Source organism: Pongo pygmaeus, chromosome 8 (assembly GCF_028885625.2).
Source record: "Pongo pygmaeus isolate AG05252 chromosome 8, NHGRI_mPonPyg2-v2.0_pri, whole genome shotgun sequence".
In the NCBI taxonomy this organism is placed as follows: Eukaryota; Metazoa; Chordata; class Mammalia; order Primates; family Hominidae; genus Pongo; species Pongo pygmaeus.
In genome coordinates this window covers 58,356,244-58,371,960 of record NC_072381.2, presented here as the reverse complement: position 1 = coordinate 58,371,960, position 15,717 = coordinate 58,356,244, and the positions used below count along the sequence as shown (strand labels likewise).

Below are 15,717 nucleotides of genomic sequence, written 5' to 3'. Positions count from 1 at the left end.
GGCTGGTCTCGAACTCCTAACCTCAAGTGATCCACCCGCCGCGGCCTCCCAAAGTACTGGGATTACAGGCTTGAGCCACTACGCCCGGCTGATTTATTTGTATATATTTCTAGAACAGAGCTTGGTACCAAGTTGAGCATTCAGTAAATATTTGTTGAAATAGAGGGAGAGTGAAAAAGAAAGTAACTCCCTCGCATATTCCACAACTAGCTCTTCACCTATCAAATTACGTGCAATGGAAACATCTTAGGCCTCAGAGCAACCCCCGGTGCGAGGCAGAGGCGGCTGTTATCAGGCCTATTACACAGGTTTAGGGTGAAACTTGAAAATGTGGGCGGGAAAGTCACAAAGCAATGGAAAAACCATCTAGAAAAAAGTCTTTTCTGGATTTCACCATCTAACCTTTGGCGTGAGACCCCAGGAACCGGATGACTCGGCTCAGAAGCAGACACATTTGGAAAGATATTTATCTCACAATAAATTAAGGGACAAAAAGGCCTTCAAAAAGAAAGGAACAGAATAAACGGAATAATTTTTAACTCTTACATTACTTTCAATTTTTACATAATTCTTATATCTGCAGCGAGTGAAACGACTAAAACAAAAGCAAAACACAGCTGCACTGCCCAAAACAAAGATGGCCGAGACGACTCCCATGCCCACACGCAAAATGGACGCTGACTATGACGTTCCCTGCAACAATCCTTAACTGGCCCCCTCCCACCAATTCGGAACCCCGCCTCCGCAACCCGGAACCCCGCCTCCCTCAATGTGCCCGCTTTTCCGACAGAGGCCTGCCCGTGATTGGCTGCTCGTACTATTTACCTCCTCTCGATGTTGCGTCATGTAGTGAGCCGGAGGAACTGTGCTCTTTCAGGCGGACGCTGGGGGCCCGGAAGGGAAAGTGCGCGGCGAAGGTGACCGGGGACCGAGGTACTGCTCCGGCTGGCTGACGGACGCCCGGGATCCCCGGTGGTCCTGACAGCCGCCCTCACAGGAGCGCTGGGTGCGGGGGGAAGGGCTGGAAGCAGCGGTGCTGCTGGCTGCGTCAGGGCCGGCCTGCGCGTTGGGGTCGCAGTCCTGTGGGTGACCTGGTGGAGAGGCCAGCCGCCACAAGGCCCTGGTCAGGCGGGCAAGGGCTCAGTGTAGCTGTGCTTCTGTTCTCGGGCAACAGGGTGCTGAGTCATCCTTGCGGGGAGGCCGTACAGCCGCTGCGCTGGTAGCGGCACCTGGGGCAGGGGCAGAGGTGTTGTGGGTTGACAGGGAGGTTTGCTGCCGGGTTCTTATCCGAATCTAGCGGGCTGGGTGAACTTTCTCGGGGACCAAGCACCCAAACTCACCAATGCTCACGAAGGCATAAGCCGTTGGATTAGGGTCGGTAGTATTTTCCCCATTTTATAGCAACGACATCTGAGTCTTAGAGAGCCACACTCCTCACAAGGTCACTTCTAACGTGTCAGAAGCGGGATTCCCACTGTGGGCTGTTACGCCACATGGAGGTCACTCTGAGCTGGATCTCTTCGGCCCCAACCAGTGGACTGAGTACTGGGGAAGATACAGGACAGCCATAGGTTGAGATGATGTAATGGCACGAAAGTTCCAAAAGCGCTGGGTGTTTTCCCAAAGGCCGGGTGCCGAATTTTAAGACCCTTAATAGTTCAGTTGCAGAGCTCGGAGGACGCTCGGGTATCTTAAAGCAATAGTTCTTAGCTTTTGGAGTGTTCGTTAAAACACATATTCTTGGTCTTATTCCTAGAGGTAGAATCATTAGGAGCAAAGAAAGACCCAGGAGCCTACATTTTAAGATGCGTCCGGGGCACTTTCAAGCAGGTAGTCTAAGGGTCAACACTGTAGTCTGAACACGGAATCGTTATGTTACAGATGGGGAAATGGACCCAGAAGGATATCATTTGCCTAAAATTCACTACAAATCATTGGCAGAGATGAGCTGGTAGTAGCCCCAGTTGGTTTACACTTGTCATTTCATTCTGACCTATCGTAGTCACCTCACCTTAGCATTACAGAAACACTATCTGCTGACTTCTGGTTGACCACCCATCTAGTATAATATGCCCTGGAGCTAAGATAATCCAGTTTTTAGCATGCTTTTCTTTTGAAGACACCATTGAGGGAGTCTAATGTAAGGGAAACCTGGTTGGTAACTGAGTTTACTTGTTTACTTTGAAAGACTAAATGTCCTTTACGCATTATAGTAGGACATATAGAATAGGTTAACTTAGAATATTTTTATATCTTATGTTGAAGGAAAGTAATATTTGGTATGATTAGCTGAAATTCGTATAGTTGGCTTCTTTTAATACCTTTTAGCTTTGTAATGCAGTATAACCTTGAAAAGCTATTCATGTCTTCTTTGGATGACACTATTCCTATGCCCAAAAGTTATGTAGATTCTTTTAAATTTTCCCACTGGATGCTGGTATAAATCTTCAGCCAAAACTACATTTGTAAAAGCCATCACAGACTCTGTAATCACGTCCAGTTATTAACCGCCATTCTATGTTACACATAATTTTTGCAGTCATCTATTTTGATTGGTCAAACTGATACTTAAACCTAGTTTGTTCCTCCATCCTCAGCTGTGTTCTCTGGGATGGGTTTCTTGCATTACAGTGGATGGTTGGGCAAAGAATTAATCGCTGAAAATTAAAAAGGTTGCTTTATTTCCTGTTCTACTAAAAAATTGTTTGTTCCTTGACTCTGACTCTCATATGTCCTTCTCTTAATTGGTTAATGGGTTGTTTTATTTATGTTTTTTTGGTTGGTTTTGCCTTTTTTTTTAACTAGCATTTCAGATCTGCTTGGTAGACCTGGTGCACCACCACCATGTTGGCTGCAAGGCTGGTGTGTCTCCGGACACTACCTTCTAGGGTTTTCCACCCAGCTTTCACCAAGGCCTCCCCTGTTGTGAAGAATTCCATCACGAAGAATCAATGGCTGTTAACACCTAGCAGGGTAAAGATAATCTGAATGTTTTTATATTGCTTCTTTTTCCATTTGTGCCCTTTCTTTTTGGCAGAGTATGGCTGCTCTGCCTTTAGTGTGTTATACGTCAGTTAGCCCTGATAATATCCCCAATCAGCTCTTTCTCCCCATTAGTTTGTATCATTCTGGTCCCTCCTTATCCCATATGAAATAGAAAATGAGTTTATGTAACTCTGTCTTTGCTTACAGCTTCTGGAGTCTCTCATTTAGAAAATTTAGAGTACGTTGTGAGGGATTGAGGGTTATATAGTGTAACGGAGATCCTGGAGCATAGTCAGAAGTTTAAGAACCCAGGGACATTACCAGTTGGCCAATAGCTTATTAATAAATTACTAAATATATTATTTTATCTCTTATTTAGAGATTGATAATATCTGTCAGGTTAGAAAGAAACCCATCTTTATTATAGATTTATCTTCTAGCATTCAGATTATAAGGTTTGAAGTGTGAGGTAATGAGGACAATATATAGAAGCTAGGAGACTTTTTCTCTTTTAAATTAACTGTTCCACTGTTGAAAAAGAGCCAAAATGGAAGTAGTAGTCTTCCCTCTTCTTGGCTTCGTGTTAAGGAAAGACGCCGTTCTTGAGTCCATATCCCAGATGACAAAATATAGCTAATAATGCTTGTAGAATGCATATCTTAAAAATGCTAATAGATTCTCATCTTGGTATTTGGTTAGGATTAAAATATAACAATTCTAGGTATGTAAATCTATAGTTTGTGAAAGAAACAATTTTTCTGAAATTGAAACTAAGAATAATATAATGAATTGCTAACTTCCAAAGGTGGAGCACAGGTAAGGTCTACATTTATTTATTTATTTTTACATTTAGTTTTTTAAGTTGGCACATAAATTTCCATAGTGAAGTTAGGTATATAGAAAGTACCAAGTTTCTTTAACTAGAGTTTTTTAGTGTAAAGAGATCTTGCATTTTATTTTATTAACGTTCTATTTTCATGTGGGTGGTACGTGTCTTTGTGTGTGTGTGTGTCAGGAATATGCCACCAAAACAAGAATTGGGATCCGGCGTGGGAGAACTGGCCAAGAACTCAAAGAGGCAGCATTGGAACCATCGATGGAAAAAATATTTAAAAGTAGGTGACTGTCTTATGTTTTTAACCTAGAATCTATGGATATGTTTTAAGAGGTCCATGAACAACTTCCTAAAAATATATGTGTATTTTGTGCATTTTCTGGGAAGACCACATTGTTATTCTGAGATCTGACGACCCAGAAAAGATTGGTACTTTGCACTGGATTCAGTGGTTATCAGTCATATTTCTTCCAGTGGAAATTTTACTTTCCTTTTTTTTAAAGAAAAGGATTATTAATATGCCATGGTCCAAAAGGTATACTCTGTTGAGAAAGTTCATTTTAAGTGTGTAGAATCCTCATTCAAGCATATAATATTTGTGTATGTTTCAGATTAAGAATAAATCGCCAACACATAGATGTTAATAAAAGCCTAGCGGTCCAAGAAGAGTCCTTTAACTCACTGCTCACATAGGGCCTCAGGAGGGCAGTACTTTAATATATTGCCAGTTTGGTTCAATTTGGATATCAACTTTGCAAGTTCAGAAACTAGATTGTTAATCATCCTAAAGCTATTCAAAGAATACCGCTGCTCCTTAATAATCTTGCAAAATGTCTTTACAGTGGGAGAGAGCCCTAATCAGTATCCTCCAGGTCATTTCTTTCTGATTTGACCCTAGAGACCAAATCATGCAAATTATGTAGTGACAGCCTAGTAATATTCTTAGTAAACGAATTAGACTAAAAGAATAAGATGCCCTTTATGAATACCTCTATTGAGTTAGAGTTGATTAGTTGTCTCTCAGTACCCTAAAACGGGAGCCTCCTCTCACTTGATTCTGCTGCATAAACACTGATTATATTTTCTTTCTCTTTTTTCTTGATTTCCACATAAAGCATCATTTGTATTAATACCATGCAGTATGGTATGACTGTTAACATTTCCTTCTCATTTTTTACTTTCCATGAATGTCATGTGAATATACTTCAACCTCTTATTAGTAAAATAATATGTATCACAGAAGTAGCTCCACATCTACAGGTATACTGCTCCCTCAAATATTGTTGGAGTGAGGTTGAAGATTCACCAAGCCTGATCCTTTCTTTTTTGTACTGATTTTTATACCTTTGTTTCAGGAGTGTTTTTTTCTACTGGTTACCTAACATTGAGACAATTTCTGTACCCCATATGCACTGATTATGGCTTCTATTAAATATGGTACATGATTTGATTCCCTTCATAAATATTTTAAAGGCTTTGTCCAGACGTGCCAGTACTAACCTGCATTTCCTTCTGTGTTCTGCAGTTGATCAGATGGGAAGATGGTTTGTTGCTGGAGGGGCTGCTGTTGGTCTTGGAGCATTGTGCTACTATGGCTTAGGACTGTCTAATGAGATTGGAGCTATTGAAAAGGCTGTGTAAGTAAATCGTTTTAAGTAAACTGTTCCTAAACAACTCCAGCCTTAAAACAAAAATTCCAATTTTCTTCTCATTCCTATCTTTAGTCACTTTGGAATGTTTTGTGTCTAGTCTTTGTGTATACACACAAATAGAGAATCTCTTTTTGCTTCTTTGACATTTATTCATTCAAATCTAAATAAAAATCTTTTAGCAAGGTTATATGTGTTTAAGCAAAGAGAAAATATGTTTTTTGTTTTTTGTTTTTTGTTTTGAGAGAGGGAGTCTTGCTCTATCGCCCAGGCTGGGGTGCAGTGGCGTGATCTTGGCTCACTGCAACCTCCGCCTCCTGGGTTCTGGCAATTCTCCTGCCTCAGGCTCCTGAGTAGGTGGGATTACAGGCACACGCTACCACGCCCGGCTGTTTTTTGTATTTTTAGTAGCAAAGGGGTTTTACCATGTTGGCCAGGCTGGTCTCGATCTCCTGACCTCAGGTGATCCACCCACCTCAGCCTCCCAAAGTGCTGGGATTACAGGCATGAGCTACCGCACCCAGCCAAAAATATGTTGTTTTTTATATGTGCTTGTATGTTTTATCTCGTTTAGTCCTTACAGTAACTCCCAAATATGCATAATTATCATAATTATTTCCATGATAAATGAAGTGAATAACATTTAAAGTGTAAAATGATTAATCCCAAGGTCACCCAGCTAGTGTGTGACTCAACCAGAAAACAAATCCGTAATTTCATAAATTAATCATGTCATGTTTCTTACAGAATTTGGCCTCAGTATGTCAAGGATAGAATTCATTCCACCTATATGTACTTAGCAGGGAGTATTGGTTTAACAGCTTTGTCTGCCATAGCAATCAGCAGAACGCCTGTTCTCATGAACTTCATGATGAGAGGCTCTTGGGTGGTAAGTCATCAGTTTTTGTTTTCCTTTTTCATCTAAAGATCAAAAGATTAGATAAAATATATTGGAGGGAAGGCTTATTAAATGGAAAGAATACTGTATTGAACAAGTTTTTGTTCAAATAATGTATGAATTACAGGTTGAGCATCCCTAATTTAAAATCTAGAAATGCTCCAAAATCCAAAACATTTGTAGTGTCAACGTGATGCTCAAAGAAAATTGTAGCATTTCACATTTTGGGTTTATGGATTAGGGATCCTGAACCCTAACAACAATGAAGTGTAATGATAAATAGTCCGAAATCTGAAGTCTGAAACACTTCTGGTCCCAGACATTTCTGATGAGGGATACTCAACCTATATTAGTGCAGCTGAGATAAAAGTAGGAAGTTCATTCTAGGTAAGTCAGCTATTATTCTTTATTAAACATGTATTCGAATAATACCAGAGGAGTTAGAAATCAAACTTACAGGGACAGCATTCTTGTCTAGCAGCAGATATCAGACAGCCTCTAATTTGTGGCAGTTTACTAAAAAAATAAAGCAAATGCAAAATCATCTTAGAAGTCAGAGGGAAATGCCTATGCAGTTAAGAGCAGAATAGTGCTGCTACTATTATTCCTAAGATTCTTGACCTCATAGAAGATTTTATATTTAATCAGTTTCTCTGGAGCCCTTGTTATTGATAAGAACCTGAACTAGAGCAGAGTGTGAGACTGGAGGGGAAGGAGAGTTCATGTAACACTGATTCCTTACATAGGGACCAAAACCATAATATTTTCACTGTGTTGTACTTTACTAAAGGATAACCATTTACAGTAGCAGCCATTTGGACATTTATATATTCTTAGGATCATGCTTTTCACATAGATGTCGTGAATCTCCCAGCCCAGAGGTTCACAAAGGCACAGGATGTTCTCACTGGGGATGTCAGTTTTAATCAAAAGCAAATAATTTAAAACAATACTTTTGTAATAAACATGGCAATATTGACCTAAAATTTTAGGCCCTAAAATGAGGCTTCAAAGAAGTTTTGTGTTTGGGCCATATCCTCAGTCCCTTCTGGGCAAAAGATTACCCCCTTCCACTGTTAGTAATACAGAAAATACTCAGGAAAGCCAAAGACAAGTGCTGCAGAGATGAAGATGTAACCTTTTGGGTGTGACAGACATATATATACAAACACACACATAGACACACAGAAAATGTCAAAGTTTGTCCCAAGTGCTTCTGAGGAGAGGTATCTGATCTTGCTCTTGGGCAGCCAGGGTACCTACTAGAAAAAGTTTTTGAGATGAGGAGATAATACCTCAGTAAGTCGACCATATGGAAGGAGATATTCTTAGGCATGATGGATTGAATTAAGGAGGCCTGAAATTTTGGGGCATGTTGTCAGCCGTGCCAGTTCGGTATGGTTGGAATGCAGAGTTTGGAGTGAGACTGGATCATAGAAGATCTTAAAAAAATTTAATTGCAGAAAATATCCCAAAAGTGCTGTCCACAGAGGATGTGTGAAATAGTTTGTAGTAATTATTTCTCATTAGAAAATGGTGGAGTGGAGCTTGATATGCTTTTCTTTTCTTTTTAATGTTTTTTAAAAATAGAGACTAGATCTCTATGTTTGCCTAGGCTTGGCTTGAATTCCCAGGCTCAAGTGATCCTTTCACCTCAGCCTCCCAAGTAACTGACATTACAGGTGCATACCACTGCACCCAGCTCAGTATGCTTTTTCGTGTTAAGATTTTCCCATTCTTGGCAAAACCAGCTGTTTTGTTTACCTGTACTTTATATTAGAGGTTGAATATTTTGATATTCATGGGTGAGACAGATAATACAGATGAGTGAGGAGGCCTAGCGTGTTACACAGGAGATCGTTGACATCTAGAGGTTACTGACATCTAGAGTAGCCTTTTCAACTAAAACCGTTCACCATGTTCTTTTTTTTTTTTTTTTTTTTTTACATAGTTTAACAAACAAAACATCTGTGGCCTGATTCCAAGGGCTACAAGTTTGCAATCTCTCATTTAAATTTCTTGGAGATTAGCATCGTCTTTTTTCCATTACATATTAATACATCTCTTCTTGTCGTACACAAGGAATATTTAAATATAACACTGGAAATCTAAGATAGGCAAAGAAAAGGAATGAGGACCAAATTAGCCATAAACCTGGAAGGGTAGAAGTGTAGAATCTTATTTCTCATTTTTCTTTTCCATGTGCTGTGATAATCTACTTTCTATTTTTCAAGTCTTCATTTAGCAAATACGGAATTCAAAGTGATGTGCTGTATATATATTTTTTTAAATTACTAATTTGTAAGCATTATTGATTTTAAAGAAAATGCTGTTTGTGCTATACAAAAATATATTTTTTAATTAAGAGTTAATTATCTTGGGATCTCTAAAGGGTTTTTGTTTCACCTCTGTCCAACAAGAATAAAATTGTTAAAAGATGTGTTGCCAGTCCAAGCTTAAGACATGCATTTGAAGCTGTCTGCAAAACCTCATATATGGCAGTAGGGGGCACTCGTGCTAACTTAGCCAAAACTCTGAAATAAACCCAGAGCTTTTAATGTGCCAGAAAAATTAAAGCTTTGATTTTTTTTTTTTTTTTTATTTTGAGATGGAGTCTCACTCTGTCGCCCAGGCTAGAGTGCAGTGGCACGATCTTGCCTCATTGCAACCTCCACCTCCCGGGTTCAAGTGATTTTCCTGCCTCACTCAGCCTCCCAAGTAGCTGGGACTACAGGCGCGCACCACTGCGCCTGGCTAGTTTTTGTATTTGTAGTGGAGATGGGGTTTCACCAGTTAGCCAGGCTGGTCTCAAACTCCTGAACTCAGGTGATCCACCCGCCCCAGTCTCCCAAAGTGCTGGGATTGCAGGCGTGAGCCACCACACCTGGCCTTAAGCTTTGATTTATTATCTTTAATATTTTTACAACTAGTTTATTAGAAGTAACTAATTGTACTTCAAACCTGTGGGTTTCTGCTTTGTTTTCATATAAGGATCAGTTTTTCTTAATAGTACTTGTCTTTCAGACAATTGGTGTGACCTTTGCAGCCATGGTTGGAGCTGGAATGCTGGTACGATCAATACCATATGACCAGAGCCCAGGCCCAAAGCATCTTGCATGGTTGCTACATTCTGGTATGTTCTGTTTTAAATTGTTATGAGACAACCTTGACTACTCCCTTTTTTGGGTGGCTTTTCACAGTTGTAAATGACCTACATGGAATTTAAACCTCATGTTTAGAAAACACTGTTTTCTGCAGTCATTACTGGCTGCATTATTGCCAGACCTTTGCTTTGAAAAGTTGATTTTGCTACTAAGACCATGGACTTCTTCAATACGAAACTTGTGTCTTCTGACAGTCTAGTATATGCAGAGATTTACTTTTGTGTATTTGGTCAATACCAGGAGGGTTTTATATCTAGTACGCATCATTTGAGAGTTGTTTTTGTCTGGTATGTTTAGAAAAATTAAAAACTGAGGATAGAGAAAGTTGTGCTAAAAATGTTGCTGCGAAATACAAAAAACTGAGAGGAGTCCTAATAGAAGTGTTCTGTGTAGAAATTTCACCCACTGTTTTGCCTAGAGCAAAAAGTATTTTTAAATTATTCATCATCATGAGATAGTATACCTTATTAACCATATAACTTGATCTAGAAATGTTACTCTTTAAACTAGTATTGAAAATTCAGTGTAAAGATAGCTTTGTGCCTAGTCTATGAGGCAAACGACATTTAAGAAAAAGGTAACTTACTCTGCTTAGCACTGAAATAATGCATTATCTAAGTTTTTTTTCAATTAAGGAGTTCCATTTACCTTTGTTGAATTACTGGTAAATTTTTTACTGTAATTTTTATGAAATTGTTTATAAATATCTGACAACTAAAATTACTTATTTATAAGCTGTTAGCAGTCCTTATTACGTAAAGAAACAGCAGTGTCTGTCTTAGAAGTTCCCACATTTTAAGTTTATCATCATATGCTTTCCCTTTTGACAGCAGTAGGTTTGACCTTGAGTTATTTGTTTTAAGCTTGTTTATCTCAATTATTACATGAATGTTGTAGAAACTAGTGGTAAGCTCAGATTCAAATAGCTACATGGAATTTGATGGTTACTAAATAAGTAGATTAGTGTTTGCTTGTGAGTGTGATTGATTAGGAATCGTGTTAATGTTGTGATATAGAATTTGAGTAGTCACCAGTTTGGGTTGTAGAATTTGGTGGGGGTAGTATTATCTAAAGGCAGAACTTTTTGAATCATAGTGCTTAAACAGTAAGGTGTAATATAAAGTGGCAAGTTAGAAATGTTATTTTTCCTTTTGCTTGTTATTTAGTAAATACTTAATGAGCACTTGCTCTTTCTTCAGGTGTGATGGGTGCAGTGGTGGCTCCTCTGACAATATTAGGGGGTCCTCTTCTCATCAGAGCTGCATGGTACACAGCTGGCATTGTGGGAGGCCTCTCCACTGTGGCCATGTGTGCGCCCAGTGAAAAGTTTCTGAACATGGGTGCACCCCTGGGAGTGGGCCTGGGTCTCGTCTTTGTGTCCTCACTGGGTAAGCTGCTGTGTTTTAACATTTAATTCTTGGTGCATAGTTTCCTGTAACCTGAAATACTCTAATATCCTAATTGATTGAGTCATTTATTTTAAAGGATTTTTTAAAGATTTATGCTAATTTGACTGGATTTTACTACCTGGCATCATATAAAAATCATGGCAACATGGTCAATCATTATTACTGGCTTTACCAAACATATCTAAAATGGGAAAGTTGGTCTGGAGAACATGAATATTGCTCTGGTGCAAGAACCTTCCTATGAAATGGGCAAGTGGCTCATTGGAGGAATGAGTATCATGGATTTTGAACTAATGTAAATAAGATTAGACAGTAGGTGTACCCAGATGTCGTCTTACCTACACAGTATACCAAGGAGATTTTTTTTTAAGTAATATAAATCATAGACTCAGTTATCGGAAATCCTTTTTTAAAAAAAATCTTAATTGTTTTCGCATTTTGATTTCAGGATCTATGTTTCTTCCACCTACCACTGTGGCTGGTGCCACTCTTTACTCAGTGGCAATGTACGGTGGATTAGTTCTTTTCAGCATGTTCCTTCTGTATGATACCCAGAAAGTGATCAAGCGTGCAGAAGTATCACCAATGTATGGAGTTCAAAAATATGATCCCATTAACTCGTAAGTAATGCATTTTACTTAACACTGTTACTCTGTCACGTAAGGATGCTTGTGTGTATTTGACCTGTTTTGTTTTATGGCTATATTAGTTTTCTAGGGATACTGTTAACAAAGTATCGCAAACTGGGTGGCTTAAAACAAAACTTGATTCTCTTGTAGTTCTGGAGGCCAGAAATCTAAAATCAAGGTGTTAGCAGAGTTGTACTTCTGAGGGCCCTGAGGGAAAATCTGTTCCCTGCCTCTCAGCTTCTTGTTACTGCTGGCAGTCCTTGGCGTTCCTTGGCTTGTAGATGGATCATTCCAGTCTCTGTCTCCATCTTCACATGGTGCTCCTCCTGTGTACCAGGGATTATGATTTTATCATATTTTGTTGGGGGGCGGAGGAGGGTCACAGCCTAAACCACACCAATGGCTTTGTCAGATTTCCTGTTTTACTTCTGTTGTGGTTTTGTCTGTTCTCTCTTTAGTAAACTATCCAAAAAACCTCTTGATTTTATTGCAACTTAGTGTAATACTTAGGTATTCATTCCATTATCAGAATATTTTGTCTATTTTTGTGAGCCAGCCTCAGGGTGCAATAAATAATGTGCTCTTATTGGTCAGTTAATTTTTTTGGTAGTGTATTTTGCAGACTTTAAACAATTTTCTTGAGTTTCATTGTGTCTGTCACATTTTTTTAAAGTCATTTGATTTTATCTAAAAATAAAACTTAATGTAATGGCTTAGGGGGAAGAAAAAGTTGCTGTAAAGCTTACAGATTTGTAGAAGTTTTCTTTAGAGGGGTGAAGTGGGTCTTTTATATTAAAAAATGCTAGACTTGTGTCTAACAGGTTTTAATAAAGGTGTTTCTTTGGTCTTGTTTTGATTATTTCATTGTCTGCCACCTAGTTTTCTTTGCAAGTTGATATATGCAGACTGTCAGAGAATAAAATAATGATTTTTTTAAACTGCTGTTTAACATTTAAAAGATGAGTCTGCCAAAAGGAAGACCTTAACCATTTTCTAGTCTAGGACTTCATTAGTTGGCAGTTAAACATCTTATTTTTAATGTCCATTTTATATCACTAAGACAAATAGTATTTTTCTTCTTTTCTATATTAAGAATTCAACATCGCTATTAGAATTGCATCATATATAATGGGCATAATTTTCTTTTCTAGGATGCTGGGTATCTACATGGATACATTAAATATATTTATGCGAGTTGCAACTATGCTGGCAACTGGAGGCAACAGAAAGAAATGAAGTGACTCAGCTTCTGGCTTCTCTGCTACATCAAACATCTTACTTGTTTAATGGGGCAGATATGCATTAAATAGTTTGTACAAGCAGCTTTCGTTGAAGTTTAGAAGATAAGAAACGTGTCATCATGTTTAAATGTTCCAGTAATGTGATGCCTCAGGTCTGCCTTTTTTTCTGGAGAATAAATGCAGTAATCCTCTCCCAAATAAGCACACACATTTTCAATTCTCATGTTTGAGTGATTTTAAAATGTTTTAGTGAATGTGAAAGCTAAAGTTTGTGTCATGAGAATGTAAGTGTTTTTTCTACTTTAAAATTTAGTAGGTTTGCTGAGTAAGTAAAATTTAGCAAACCTGTGTTTGCATATTTTTTTGGAGTGCAGAATATTGTAATTAATGTCATAAGTGATTTGGAGCTTTGGTAAAGGGACCAGAGAGAAGGAGTCACCTGCAGTCTTTTGTTTTTTTAAATACTTAGGACTTAGCACTTGTGTTATTGATTAGTGAGTATCCAGTAAGAAACATCTGGGTATTTGGAAACAAGTCTTCATTGTTACATTCATCTGCTGAACTTAACAAAACTGTTCATCCTGAAACAGACACAGGTGATGCATTCTCCTGCTGTTGCTTCGCAGTGCTCTCTTTCCAATATAGATGTGGTCATGTTTGACTTGTACAGAATGTTAATCATACAGAGAATCCTTGATGGAATTATATATGTGTGTTTTACTTTTGAATGTTACAAAAGGAAATAACTTTAAAACTATTCTCAAGAGAAAATATTCAAAGCATGAAATATGTTGCTTTTTCCAGAATACAAACAGTATACTCATTATTGCTAAGTGTTTTTTTATTTTTGCATATATATTGAACTGTCTAATTGAATACAGCTTGCTGTTGTCACCTCTTCAAGCTTTCAAGCCTTTATAGAAAAGCTTCTTTGTGGCTTACACTCGAAATTATGAAAGCAGTTTTTCTCCTAAGACTTTTGGTTTCTTGCATTGCCTCTCAGACTAAGCACTAAAAAGCAAAGCAAAACAGAACTAGTTCTGTCTTAATGAAATATATCAACCCAAAAGTGTAATGAGGAAAATGCTTCATTAGTTTCCCCTAGCAGAATTTTACTTCTCTTACACTGCTACACCATTACTTTCTTGAGACATTTGTAAGTTTTTTGATACAGAAGAGTTACTTTTAGAAGTCTTTAATGAAGGGAAAGAAGTCTATGATGACTGAGGTGATTGCTCTTTTTGACAAATGTTTATTACAGTAATCCAGAAATACTATTAATCATCTCAGAGTACATGGGAGGCTTATATCTGAAACAAAGGTTTTAGCCAGATGTTGATTGGTCTAATTTTTCCAAGTGAATCATATGCATGCCATTTGAATAGGGATTTGTTCAAGAAAGCAACTTAATTTCTTGCCAGTGTAGTATAGTGCAGTGTGATAAGTACATGATACTTGTAGCTAGACTACCTCTATTTGAATCTCAACTCTTACTTCTTATGTGACCTTGGGCAAATTACTTGACCTCTGTGTGCCCAGTTTCCTCTCCTGTAAAATGAATATATTGGAACCTGTCTTATAGGTTTATGGTTAAACGTGCAGGCACTTAGTAAGCATTACATAAGTCTTAGCTATTGATGCTTTTTTTTTATTAGTAAAAATGTAAATGCCAATTTTCTATTTTTCTCCTCCCCATCCTGATACCCATATCAGTGTGATCTTAAAGTGCCTGTTTTTCTTTAGTCACCTTTTAGAACCCAAAGTTTATGTCTTTTTAAATTAATATCACTCACATACAAAATGATATCATTTCAGTGATGGTATCAGGCAGTTTATCTAGAAAACCAAGGATTTTTTACTGTTGTACGTTTTTTTTTTTAATAGAGGGGTTCAGTTTGGTCTTAAATTGGGCTCAAACAATTCACTCACCTTGGCGTTCCTAAGTGTTGGCATTACTGGCTTGAGCCACCGCCCCCATCCTGGGTTGTCTTGTTGTTGTTGTTGTTAATTTAATGACATTATGTTATTGGACTTCCTCTGACTTTGCTAAGACAATGAAGGCTATGTAAAATAACATATAAAAGGTGGCCGGGTGCGGTGGCTCACGCCTGTAATCCCAGCACTTGGGAGGCCGAGGCAGGCAGATCATGAGGTCAAGAGATGGAGACCTTCTTGGCCAACATGGTGAAACCCTGTCTCTACTAAAAATACAAAAATTAGCTGGGCATGGTGGTGTGCACCTGTAGTCCCAGGTACTTGAGAGGCTGAGGCGAGAAAATCGCTTGAGCCAAGGAGGCGGAGGTTGCTGTGAGCCAAGATGGTGCCACTGCACTCCAGCCTGGCAACAGAGCAAGACTCCGTCTCAAAAAGATAAATAAATAAATAACATATAAAAGGTAAGCTGATATATAAAATGTGATCATTTGTAAAATATACCAGTTGTAAATGGTAATAGAAAAAAATCACTAGTTTCTTGGCTCTTGTTAACATACCACGGAGTTGTTGTTTTTCCTCATTCACAGCGAAGAGTAATGACCTGCAAAGTGATAGGCTTTAGGTAAAAAAGGAAAATGTCCATTTTTCATTTTCTGACATCATCTGAAATACTAAAGGATAAATGAAACGTGTTTTAAAGTAATCCCAAGAAAAAAGGCCCTTTGAGTTGTTGCTTAAAATGGCATCTACTGAACGGTCAGAAAACATGAATTTTTTATGTAACAGGTGCTATGCTAGCTGGGCCCAGGGGAGACAATGATGAATAAAAGTAATTGCCTTCTAAAGCATATCAGATCCGTGTAAACATGGCCATAGGCCATTGGATGAGTGTCACAGAAAGGTAAGCAAAATGGAAATGCAGACTGAATAATAAGTTTCTAAGATGGCCCAGGAGGAAATTTTCAAGAGTAA

The 15,717-nt window shown here is 38.3% G+C and overlaps 1 protein-coding gene across 1 annotated transcript; it reads left to right on the top strand.

Annotated features, from left to right (window-relative positions):
• The first annotated feature begins 624 nt into the window (after positions 1 to 624).
• On the top strand, positions 625 to 13,636 carry GHITM (growth hormone inducible transmembrane protein). Its single transcript, XM_054503279.2, has 9 exons — positions 625 to 933; positions 2,806 to 2,973; positions 4,001 to 4,100; positions 5,346 to 5,457; positions 6,217 to 6,358; positions 9,392 to 9,500; positions 10,731 to 10,919; positions 11,389 to 11,560; positions 12,721 to 13,636. Exons 2-9 carry the CDS (start codon positions 2,845 to 2,847, stop codon positions 12,803 to 12,805), a joined length of 1,038 nt encoding a protein of 345 aa, XP_054359254.1. The 5' UTR covers positions 625 to 933; positions 2,806 to 2,844; the 3' UTR covers positions 12,806 to 13,636.
• The last annotated feature ends 2,081 nt before the right edge of the window (positions 13,637 to 15,717 follow it).

Bases quoted from the DNA above. Each gene is read 5' to 3' on its own strand.
- GHITM (XM_054503279.2), top strand. From the start codon at position 2,845: ATGTTGGCTGCAAGGCTGGTGTGTCTCCGGACACTACCTTCTAGGGTT. The intron at 9,501-10,730 runs GTATGTTCTGTT...CTCTTTCTTCAG, and splicing joins TGCATGGTTGCTACATTCTG to GTGTGATGGGTGCAGTGGTG. The intron at 11,561-12,720 runs GTAAGTAATGCA...TTTCTTTTCTAG, and splicing joins AAATATGATCCCATTAACTC to GATGCTGGGTATCTACATGG.